At 42.1% G+C, this 12,500-nt stretch overlaps 1 protein-coding gene across 6 annotated transcripts in view; it reads left to right on the top strand.

Annotated features, from left to right (window-relative positions):
• abcc9 (ATP-binding cassette, sub-family C (CFTR/MRP), member 9) overlaps positions 1-12,500 on the top strand; it is a 95,983-nt gene that overhangs the window by 72,753 nt on the left and 10,730 nt on the right. For all 6 annotated transcript variants that reach the window (XM_080421835.1, XM_080421831.1, XM_080421832.1 and 3 more), the window contains exons 32-36: positions 344-446; positions 632-745; positions 1,301-1,421; positions 7,627-7,757; positions 9,211-9,289. In XM_080421835.1, coding sequence (XP_080277961.1) covers positions 344-446; positions 632-745; positions 1,301-1,421; positions 7,627-7,757; positions 9,211-9,289 — 548 coding nt within the window. The remainder of the gene's footprint in view (positions 1-343; positions 447-631; positions 746-1,300; positions 1,422-7,626; positions 7,758-9,210; positions 9,290-12,500) is intronic.

Raw genomic sequence — 12,500 nt, 5'->3', positions numbered from 1 at the left:
ACCTTGTATGTCCAAAGCTTGTTATTGTTTAGTCACAGGCTCTTGTTAATACTTTTCATTGGTTCAACGTGTCGTTTTGACAAAATAGCGGAAAAAAAACGTATCTACAACCTCACAACTGGTGAGCTTGTTGATTGGCTGTTTCCGCAATGTTTCTCGTACGACAAAGTATGAGATAGATAGGGCATTCATTTATGACAAAAAAATATGAAATATGGAGGTACAAGGTTTTCTGCTGGACAGCGACGATTCACATGTTGATTCAGGCTGCTTAGAATTTGTGGTTGGTGGTTTCCTGTGCGGAACAGCAGGTGAACTGTGTGTGTGTTCTTGCGGCTTTCAGACACGAGGCTCGTTTTAAACAGCGCATGTTGGAGCTGACAGACACCAACAACACAGCCTACCTGTTCCTCTCTACTGCCAACCGCTGGCTAGAAGTCAGAACGGTACGGAACATTGGAACAAATGTTTCCTGATGGAGCTCTCTGTTGCTTGTTGAGAGACTTGTTTGATATACGAATAACTTGTTTAATGGCTGTTTCTCTGTTTCTCTCTCTCTCTCTCTCTCTCTCTCTCTCTCTCTCTCTCTCTCTCTCTCTCTCTATCTCTCTCTCTCTCTCTCCCTCTCCAGGACTACCTTGGTGCATTAATAGTGCTTACAGCAGCAGTAGCTTCCATTCATAGCCCTCCATATGCAATATGCTGCCCTGGCCTGGTGGGCTTAGGGCTCACCTATGCCCTCACTGTGAGTGTGTGTGTGTGTGTGTGTGTGTGTGTGTGTGTGTGTGTGTGTCTGTGTGTGTGTGTGTGTGTGTGTGTGTGTGTGTGTGTGTGTGTGTGTGTGTGTCTTTTGTAATTATTTTCTTTTTTTGTCTCTTTCTGGTAGGATACTAACTATTTGAACTGGGTTGGTCATTTAGTCAGTCAGTCAGTCAGTCAGTCAGTCAGTCAGTCAGTCAGTCAGTCAGTCAGTCAGTCAGTCAGTCAGTCAGTGAATTGGGGTTTCTGCTAGGTGACTAACTATTTGAACTGGGTTTCTGCTAGGTGACTAACTATTTGAACTGGGTTTCTGCTAGCTGACTAACTATTTGAACTGGGTTTCTGCTAGGTGACTAAGTATTTGAACTGGGTTTCTGCTATGTGACTAACTATTTGAACTGGGTTTTTACTAGGTGACTAACTATTTGAACTGGGTTTTTACTAGGTGACTAACTATTTGAACTGGGTTTCTGCTAGGTGACTAACTATTTGAACTGGGTTTTTACTAGGTGACTAACTATTTGAACTGGGTTTTTACTAGGTGACTAACTATTTGAACTGGGTGGTGAGGAACCTTGCAGACCTGGAGGTCCAGATGGCTGCAGTGGAGAAGGTCAACAGCTTCCTCAGCACAGAGTCAGAGAACTACGAGGGATCCATGGGTAATTGAGTTCTTTACGTTTATACGCATTTATATTTTAAGTAATTTAGACGACTGCTTGTACACTGCATTTTCACACTATGTGAACGAATAGGAGGAATAAAACAGTGAATCACACTTGTTACAAAGGACGGCGATATCCGGCACTACGCCGTATATGGACACAGCGCTAGCGTGACGTCGCCTCACGACGTATGGCATCATATCGTACTCATAAATATCGCGACTCCCAGACAGGACAGCGTCGGCAGTCATAAGTAGCAATAGCAATAATAGTAATAATACCTATATAAATACCAGGGCCTTTTCACCATATCAAGGTGCGTGATTAAGGATCTATATCCAATCCGGGCCCCCCGTCAAGCACTTGCGGCGGTCAATAGAAATAGCCAGCCTAAAACATCCTTCAATACAATATTGAAGTAGTAGCAGAAACCTCTGTCATAACACCGCTAAATGTAACAGAACTCTCTGAGATAAATTAAGACTTTTTGCGGAGCAGGCACTGTATAATATCACATTGTTTTATAGAATTTATGAGGGACTAACATGTAATGTTATCCAATCTGTATGGTAGAGTATGTTAATACAATAAAACGTAATACAATTGGGGTGGTTGTATTTTGTCTCGCTGCTCTTCTATTGAGACATTTAGATCGTGTCAAAGGTCATGTCTCACCTAGAGACAGGATCTGACACAAATTTTGACCTGATGGTCAAGATTCAATTTATCCCCTGAGCCTGTCAGCACTTGCACAGGCAACCGGTTTCAAATCTGGGATAGAAGAGGAAAGTTACATAGTGCTGCTTTATGTAGCTAAATTCCTGGTTATGTTTCTGGTGCCAAATATAAATATATTTGCTTTCATGTTGATAGAGAGCGTGACCTGACAGTTTATGATATAACTCGTGTGTGTGTGTGTGTGTGTGTGTGTGTGTGTGTGTGTGTGTGTGTGTGTGTGTGTGTGTGTGTGTGTGTGTGTGTGTGTGTGTGTGTGTGTGCGTGCGTGCGTGCGTGCGTGCGTGCGTGCGTGCGTGCGTGCGTGCGTGCGTGCGTGCGTGCGTGCGTGCGTGCGTGCGTGCGTGCGTGCGTGCGTGCGTGCGTGCGTGCGTGCGTGCGTGCGTGCGTGGTTATTTTCCTTCTGTTGCTATGGATATACACAAATATTTCGGTCTCGAAGAGCGAACCAGAGAGCAGAGACATGTGCAGACAGACAGACAGACAGACAGACCCTCTCTCTCATTCATCTTGCCTGTGTGTTTGATCCTCTATAAACCCCAGAGTGACTGCCAGGCTGTAACACGGTCGTGACTTCATGGAAAGTTGTAGTGTGACAAACCTCTGAGATCAACAGACTGAATACACTGACAAATCCTGACTCAAATTGAACTCTGAAGGTCCTTACACACCGGGGCGATTTTTTTCATGCGAATATTACGTTTTTTTTTTAAACCTTATAAAGTCAATGCAAGCTTCCACACCAGTTTCGCGGAGCGATAAAAAGCGTCTTTTAATTATTCGGAACGAGTCCGAATTTTGCGTATATTCGCATATTCGCCGGTGTGTAACCGCCTTGAGGGTTTACACTCTCAGGGTTAAGAGTGTGTGGAATAACCTGTGGGATCACTTGTGACTTGACTTGAGCCCTCTTAGTCCAGGCATTTAAGGTCAAAATGGGGGTCAACCTCCCACTAATTGCAACAAAACCAAACTCAGCTGATTTTGTATCCTCAATATGTCCTGAATCACAGAAAAAAAGTTGCAAGGAATCGTATGAAGGGAAAGTTTTGAAAATTACCTTTAAGTATAACGCTTTTTGGCCCTTTCTGCTAGATTTGACTATGCTGTATTTGTTCCTTGTAGCAAAACAAGGATACAGAATATCAGTGACAAGAATTTATTATGATCACATAATCACACAACTGATCAAGTACTGATCAAACAACTCATTTAAATTATGCGCAGATTGCGCACACAATATCACACTACAAAATGTCAAAATGCTCAAATAGGTGATGTCACAATTTCCCATTGACGCCCATGTTAAAAAAGCATTTGAGCATGTTTTCTTGTCTAATTTCCACAAAAAAGGTTCAATACTGCCCACTATCAACCAGAAACTGTTGGATGTAGTAGGCCTACAGCGCTTGTAAAAAGAAAAAGACAAAAAAGCCTTAACCCTTCGAGTGCTATTGCTGCATTTTATGCATTGTTATGAACTAATGTTCATTTCATATAAGTGAATTCAAAATGTTTTAGAAATCAGAACTTTTTTTTGTATTACTAAATCGGAAAATAGTCTGGCACTGTCTGGCACTGTAAATTCCACCTGAGGTTTCGGAGGACAATCCCTGATCGAAATATGGTGAACTTCATCATGGAGATGCTGTCAAACCGCAGCTTCACTCTACAGACCAGTAATGGCCAGCACAGCTGGCTCAGATGACTGAGGAATGGTATTCCGTAAGGGTGTGTTCTCTCCTCAATGCTGTAACATCTACATCTATGACCTACCAGATACAACATGGGGCGGCAGTGGCTCAGGGGTAGAGTGGCCACGGTAGAGTGAACTGGAAACCGCAAGGTTCCCAGTTCGATCCCGGGCTTGGGGGCTCCCCCAGAGTTAGTGTCGAAGTGTCCTTGAGCAAGACGCTGAACCCCTAATTGCTCCCGATGAGCAGGTTGGTGCCTTGCATGGTTTCCTCCGCCATCGGTGTATGAATGTGTGGGTGAATGTAATGCAAAATCTATGTAAAGCGCTTTGGATAAAAGCGCTATACAAATGCACCATTTACCGTTTACCATTTACAACATGAAAAAAATATGGTTATGTGGACGACCTAGCCATCATGCTGAGATTACTAACATGGAAGCAAAGACCAACAGGGTGGCCATAGCTGAATGGGTAGAGAGCCAGCCTCAGAAGCAGAAGGTCTCAAGTTCGATTCCCGGCCCTGCCAAGTTGTTGATGTGTCCCGATGACAATACACTGAACACTTCTGAAACTTAATTTCTCCCATGGGATCAAATAGGTTTAATTATAATTGAAGGTGATGCAAGACGGTCTCAACCAAGACATGGGCACCATGGTAGCCTACTTCCGCAGGTGGCGTTTGTAGCTCAGCATTGGCAAGACAGTGTCGGCGGCATACCATCTTCGCAACAGAGAAGATGGTACAGTATCTTCACAACAAAATGCAGTGCTTTACATCAACAAAATCACATGCGCAGTGCTTCACATAAGAATGTATATGAAATGAACATGAAAACCGAGTGCATACAAATGCATAATGCATAACATACAGAAATGGCACTTGAAGGGTTAAGATTAGTTGTTTCTTCTTTTTTTTTAACAAGCACTGTAATGCATCCAACACAGTTTCTGGTTGATAGTGGACAGTATTGAACCTTTTGTGTGGAAATTAGACAAGGAAACATGCTTAAATCTTTTTTTAACATGGGCGTCAATGGGAAATTGTGACATCAGCACATCATCTATTTAAGCATTTTTCAATATGTTCCACCACTGGGATTTGTGTTATAACAGTATAGGCATAGAATGCCTATACTTAATATGCCTGTTTAGAATGGGCCACTTAATTGCAGCTTTCTTAAGAACCGCTCATCCAAACAAGTTCAAACTTGATACTGCATTTCTCTGGGTCCTCAGCAACACACCTGCCAAATGTCGACTTCATACAGTGTTCAGTTTTCAAGATATATAATTGTATGTGTAATAACAGTGTGGATGGCGGCCATTTTGAAATTTCCCTACATGCAATTCCTTGCAACTTTTTTCCTCTCATTCAGGACATATTTAGGACACAAAATTAGTTGAGTTTGTTTTTGTTGCAATTAGTGGGAGGTCAAGTGCCAATATTACTGGACTATCTCGTGAGACTTCCAAGTCTTTTCAAGTCACTTGATACCTTCCAGCAAGCTTAGGACTTGTTTGTGACTCGAAACAAAACGTCTAGGACTTGGACTTTACTTGGGACTTGCCTGTCTTCACTCGGGACTTGAGAGCAAAAACTTTAGACTTACTTGTACTTGCAAAACAGTGACTTTGTCCCCCCCCTAGCTGCTTCCTGTCTGGGGCATGACCATACTCAGTGGTGGAAAGTAACTAAGTACATTTACTCAAGTACTGTACTTAAGTACAATTTTGAGGTATTTGTACTTTACTTGAGTATTTCCAATTTCCAATACTTTTACTTCTACTCCACTACATCTCAGAGGCAAATATTGTACTTTTACTCCACTACAATTACTTGAAAACTTTAGTTACTAGTTACTTTTCAGATATAAATTATGATATTACGAAACATACATTAACCACTTTAGCCCTATTTTATACATAGGCTATTTGAAAATAGCAGATCTACAAGCTCACAACGCGTCGCTTTGCGACGCGTTGTGAGCTTGTAGATCGGCTATTTTCAAACATTTTTGTACTTTTACTTTACTTTTACTTTACTTTTGGTACTTTAAGTACATTTTGATTCCAATACTTCTGTACTTTTACTCAAGTAAATTTAGAATTCCGGACTTTTACTTGTAACAGAGTACTTCTACAGTGCAGTATTGATACTTTTACTTAAGTAAAACATTTGAGTACTTTTTCCACCACTGACCATACTAGGCTTCGGCATGTCATGTGTGAGAAATGGCTAATTAAATCAAGTGTTTGTAGGACTGTTTGCTGAGTAAGCATGTGAGACATTAACAAGGTTCAACAGCACTGATTTAGGACCTATTATAACTGTGAGCTTGTAATGTCTTCTTCGCTGTAATCTCTATAAGGAGGTTATACTAGTGAAACACAGCAGCTATATCTGGAACTGTTATGATGGGAACCATATGGTTCCATATCGTCTCTGTCGAGTGGAAACCTTGTATGTCCAAAACAGTAACTTTTCAGGATATGGAAAAAAATAATAAGAACCTGTGTTCCACCTCCAACTGAGTCAATGTAAATATTATTTGGTCACAAGCTCTTTTGTTAATGCTTTCCATTGGTTCAATATTTATAAATCTCACAGACACACTCAACCACTTTGCCTTTCCCAAGACAGCGGAAATAGCTGATCTACAAGCTCACGACGCGTTGCGAGCTTGTAGATCAGCAGTTTTAGCTTCTTGTGTGGGACACTCTCTAATTTATGAAAAAACAAAACGTGAGTGGAAAAATGGAGATACAAGATGTCTGCCCGACAGTGGCGATATACTGGTGTTTATACTGTACAAGCTGATGTAAGGTATACACGGCACACGTGGGTGATGCTATTGTTCTCTGCTACCTTGTCTTGCTCCCCTTATTTTTCCATGACCTTTTCACTTCCAAGGAATCCTTCAAAGACTCTGTGAACAAGAGGATTGATTATTTTCTTAGCGATTATTCAAAAGATTAAGCACGTAGATTGCCTAAATCGAACCACTTAAGTCCTATTTTATACTTAGAGCCAGAGTGTCGTGTACTCGTAGAGTATGGTCAAATGTAGCTAAACTAAGACGTAAACAAAGATCTATCCGACCCCAATGCTGGGAACACTGTGAACAAATGAGTGAGTCAATCGAGTTGTCAATTTAATAATTTGGCTTTCAATGGGATTTATGCATCACTGATCCAATTAATTTCATATTTCAGAAACAGGCAGAGTAGAGCGTTATGATCACTGTGATTTTCGCTGGCACGGCGCCACCTTCACCCAAAGTAACCCAACTGGGATTTATTGCTCCTGACTGTGAAGTGGCTCGAACGGCCAAGGCTCCAAACTTTTTAGAACAATCCAAGAAGGCAGTTTTTGGTATTTATTTTCTACCAAAACACCATCAGTCCAGTGCAGGATTATGTACAGTGAGGCCCAGGCAATAATTATAGTTTAACGAAATAATAAAAAAATAAGGCTCAAGAATAAATACTTAACCCATTGATACCTGGAACGCATCTGTGTCACTTTTAGATTTCTTTAGGCTATTCAAAAATAGCAGATATACAAGCTCATAGCGCGGCACCGAGTGCCGCGCTATGAGCTTGTAGATCTGCTATTTTTGAAAAATCGTGAAAATTATTTTTTTACATTTTTTTCCGAAAAACTGTTAGGATTTAGAAAATGTTTAGAAGCGGCCTCAGTTCTTAATGGGTTAAGACAAAAAAGGAATTACACTGTAGAACTTTCAATTATCTCTCGTCCACCCCCTCCAGATACGTCTGGGGTTCCTGAGGATTGGCCGCAGCATGGAGAGATTAAGATCCAGGACCTGAGTGTTCGATACGACCCCTCACTCAAACCTGTCCTGAAGCACGTCAACGCTTACATCAACCCTGGACAGAAGGTACATAGTCCCATATATTTATGCAACACGTCCCAAGTCTCCCATTTTTTGTACAATGTTTGGTTGTGTCTGAGTTAAATTAACACTAAGAATTGTACGGTTTACTAGCGGCATGGTCACATCTAAAGGAGAGAGAGAGAGAGAGAGAGAGAGAGAGAGAGAGAGAGAGAGAGAGAGAGAGAGAGAGAGAGAGAGAGAGAGAGAGAGAGAGAGAGAGAGAGAGAGAGAGGTCTCACATCACACCTTGTTGCTGAATATCTTGGTCCTCGAGCCTCAGAGTGCGTCTCACACCATTCTACCGTCCAACAGCAGCTGCAAAGCTCAGCGTTCAGTCTAGGAACTTTTCCTTTTTTTCCTTTTTTCTTTCTCCTTTTACTTATTTCATGCCCATGCGTGAGCAATAATCTACGCAGGCACATTTTCTGTGTGGAGCCGCACCGTATACGTAAGAACGAAGTCAGTGCTAATCCAGCGGTGTTATTCCACATGTGAGAGCAACTGTACAATTCGTCCTGTCAGGTGGAAACCTCATACGTCCAAAACTAAGTAGGTCATTAATAATAAAAAAAAACATAAAAAGTTAAAGTATTGAGTTACAGTACGAGGTTTCTGCCCAACAGCGACGATATGCTGTGTGCAGTAATTCACACTGCGTTGTTAGAACGCTTCCAACGCATGTGACGCACACAGAATGGTGTGTCTTTGTCACGGGAGGCCCACTGTGAAATCTTTTTTTTTTTTTCGTTCGACGATGACATCAAATGCGTCGTTTTGCATATATTTCGTGTGCTTGTGAAAATTTGACGTCACAGCGAGCACACAAAAGACACGGCCGTAACTCGCTCCTCCAAGGAAGCTAGCTCTCTTGGCGTGAGTCGTCGAGAGTGAGTTGTCGACCGTGAGTTCGGGGTTCGCTCAGGGCCGTGAAGTGCGTGAACGCTACAAAAGGATTTAGTTTGAGAAAAAAAAATATATATTATTACCAAAACCAAACACACACACATATTACAGTGCAACATGTAACTAATGTGAGTAATATTACAATGTTGTACCTTTGTATTACACTGTAATATGTATTCAATATGAACGTAATATGAATGTATGGGGCAAACAATAGTCAAATGTCATCATATGTATTAAAATGTAAGGAAGGAAACAGTGATGTTTTGTAGTCCAGACTGGATGGTGTGAGCCGGCAGGGAACACGTGCACATTTTGGAGGTTGTTCTTTTGAAGTCACACTGACGTGCCTTCATGAAGAGAAGGTGAAATAGATCGCCACTTAGCGAGCCAACGTCACCTGACACACGCGTGACATGATCGTTGTCACGCCAGTGTTCCATTCGTCAGGGCGGCGTGACCGCCAGGAGCTCTAGTAACTCTGTGTACTCTCCTCTCTCTCTTTCTCTCTCTCTCTCTCTTCTTTACCTCCGAAATTCCCTCGTTCCTGTAGGTGGGCATCTGCGGTCGGACCGGCAGTGGGAAGTCCTCGCTGTCCCTGGCCTTTTTCAACATGGTGGACATGTTTGAAGGTTGGTTCTGTCACTTGGCACACACACACGCACACGCACACGCACACGCACACGCACACGCACACGCACACGCACACGCACACGCACACGCACGCACACTCCCACAGCTCGTACAGAGTTCAGATTGAGCCTAAGCATTCTCTCTCTCTCTCTGTGCTTGTTGACTAATAGTCTTTGTCTACCTGCTCTTCCTCTGTCTCATCTGTCTGTCTTCATTCCATTCTTGTCCTACTATCTACGTTTGCTTTAGTCTGTCTGTCTGTCTGTCTGTCTGTCTGTCTGTCTGTCTGTCTGTCTGTCTGTCTGTCTGGTTACCATTTATTTGGGTTTGTCTCAATTTCCAACTCCTTCCCTTTCCCTCAAGCGTTCTCAAGATGTTCTTTCTTTTATTTATGAAAGATGGAAACTCTAACCTCCTCTCTCATACGGGACACCACACAGATAGAGACGGCTGCCATCTTTCTCTGTTGTGATGAGGGGTCCTTAAAACGTGAAGACTAATGGACTCTATCACAGTATGGATGTCAAAACACTGACATAGATCAGCTGACATCAAAGGCACCCGCTCTCGGCTCCATTTCCCAACAGACTTCACTTCACATTGTTTGAATGGATACAAATCATCGCTGTCGTGTGGAAACCTCATATGTCCTTACTTTTCAGGATTCAAATTCAAAAATAGCAAAAATAGCAGATCTACAAGCTCAAAATGTGTTTTGAGCTTGTAGATCTGCTATTTTTTGCTACTTTTGTGTGACGATGTAGTTAGTATGACGTAGTAGCGCATTCATTTACAAAAAAGATATGTTCTGCCCAACAGCGACAAAATGTCCTGGTACAGTGTATCTTGGTATTCCAAGATACATTTAATATTATAATACTGTATGTATTATTATTATGATTTATAATTCGTGAACGCCCACAAGCAGCGACTTTTGCGACTCGACCACTCTCACTCCAATAGTTTGATACAAGGCTATTTGTTTAGGAATGAATGAATGGTCTTTAACCTAGACATTAAGTGCTTAAAATCAACAAGAGAGAGGGCAGATACTACTCTTAAAAGGCGGATAAGAAGCATAAACACTTCACAGGCGCGGTGATGCTGGTATATTTATTCCTCTTTCTCTCAGCCGAGTGTGGAACGGGATTAGCTGTAGCACTGTCTAAACGCCTGTGTGTCTAAATGTATCCTCAGCCAATACTTCCTGTGTTTACATAGCACAGGCACCTTGACTCACTCTGATGATGTCATACTAAACAGACACGCTCTCGATGCCACTCGGATCTGCTGGCATGTGTAAGTTTGATCAAACAGAAACTCATACGGTATAGTGCATACTTTATACCAATGTATCTTGGCCGTGGATCTTCCATTTGAAAGTCATTTGTGCCAGGGACCCCCAATGCGAGATTTGGGTTGTTAAAATGTTTCAAAAATATGCAATATTTTTCCAATTCTTTCGAGATTCTTTTTTTAAATAGCAGACCAACAAGCTCGCGACATGTTGCGATGTGAGCTTGTAGATCGGCTATTTTCAAATGGCCGATGTCTTATAGGATTAAAGTGGTAAAACTGATTATGATGGTATTATGAACACATTTAGCTGGGGGGTCCCCAAGGACCCCTGGTGGTCCCCAAACCCTACTTTGAGAACCACTGCTTTAACCAACATGGTTTTGTACCCCATGTAGCAGAGTAGCACTGTCTGAAGCCCATAAGCTTATTATCTCTTCTGGCCAAGGGGCGATATTCCAGATGCTTGGTTTGCAATGCGGGAGACCTGGGTTCCGATCTCAGGTGTTACACTCACTTGTGTGTGTGTGTGTGTGTGTGTGTGTGTGTGTGTGTGTGTGTGTGTGTGTGTGTGTGTGTGTGTGTGTGTGTGTGTGTGTGCCTTCTGTTAAGTCTCAGTATCAGCTTTCCTACTTCCCAATCCTATCCTATATTAATATTATAAGGACTGACAGACACAGAGATCTCCATATATGGAGATCTATATATCAGATCGGATCGGCGGTGCGACGTAGGTGTGAGGGCCACATAGCGGCCCGAAGATCTAGTAATATTAAAAGCAGGATTGCAGGATTTAAGTACTCTCTCTCTCTCTCTCTCTCTCTCTCTGTCTCTCTCTGTCTCTCTCTGTGTCTCTCTCTCTCTCTCTCTCTCTCTGTCTCTCTCTGTCTCTCTCTCTCTCTCTCTCTCTCTCTCTCTCTCTCTCTCTCTCTCTCTCTCTCTCTCTCTCTCTCTCTCTCTCTCTCTCTCTCTCTCTCTCTCTCTCTCTCTCTCTCTCTCTCTCTGGCTCTGTCTCTGAACTGTTTATGTCTCCTAATTACTCTTGTGAGTTGTTCCACTACCTTGCTTATCCTGAGGTGTCAACATCAACGGTTTAATCACCCAAAACCTCAATGATTTACTCCACACATGAGGTCTGCGCTACCACTGTCTGTGTCTCGTTGCACCCTCCACAAACCATAACACACAACCCCCTTTTTAAATCAGCGTAGACATGGACTTTGTTGCCCTCTTCAGCAGGGATGGAGATCAGTACCATCTAATGGTCTTTTGACCACTTTTAACCTGACATCCCTATGGGCATGTCATTGTAGGTGAACATTTTAAGGAAATCCAAATAAATCAAATTAAGTGAAAATAGCCCATCAACAAGCTCACAATTTATTGTGAGCTTGTAGATCGGCCATGCAACACAATCGTATGACAAAGTCTAAAATACGAGTGGCTAAGAAACAGAAACAAAGCTCAAGACATTATTTGCCATCTTAACCCTCTGTCATCCACCATTTAGTAGAAGAGATCTTTTTGATGTACACATTTATGTGTTTTGTTTTTTTATCTCTCCCTGGCTGTCAGCTGAAGTTCAAGAGCTCACCCAGACTTCTATAACCACTTGAACCCTAGCACTCCTATTCTGGGGGTGAACATTCCGTGAAAATTGCAGAATAGATCAGCTATTTTCTGCAAAGATATGGGGATAAATGTAGGGGGCCTAGTGGAGATTCCAATCAACTAAGTATCTAGGGCAATTTTTTTGTCTCAAGTCAATTATCCACAGTACCCCTGAATGACATCGTTACTTTATATCACCATACATTTATGTCATATTATGATACATAAATATGTGAATTCACAGATAAAGTATGTCATAAGGAAAACCTGAGAGAATATCCGACAGATTGAAAATAACTTTAT

The sequence above is a fragment of the Gymnoscopelus braueri genome (genome assembly GCF_963280865.1).
Source record: "Gymnoscopelus braueri genome assembly, chromosome: 23".
Lineage (NCBI taxonomy): Eukaryota > Metazoa > Chordata > Actinopteri > Myctophiformes > Myctophidae > Gymnoscopelus > Gymnoscopelus braueri.
This window is presented reverse-complemented; position numbering and strand designations above follow the sequence as displayed.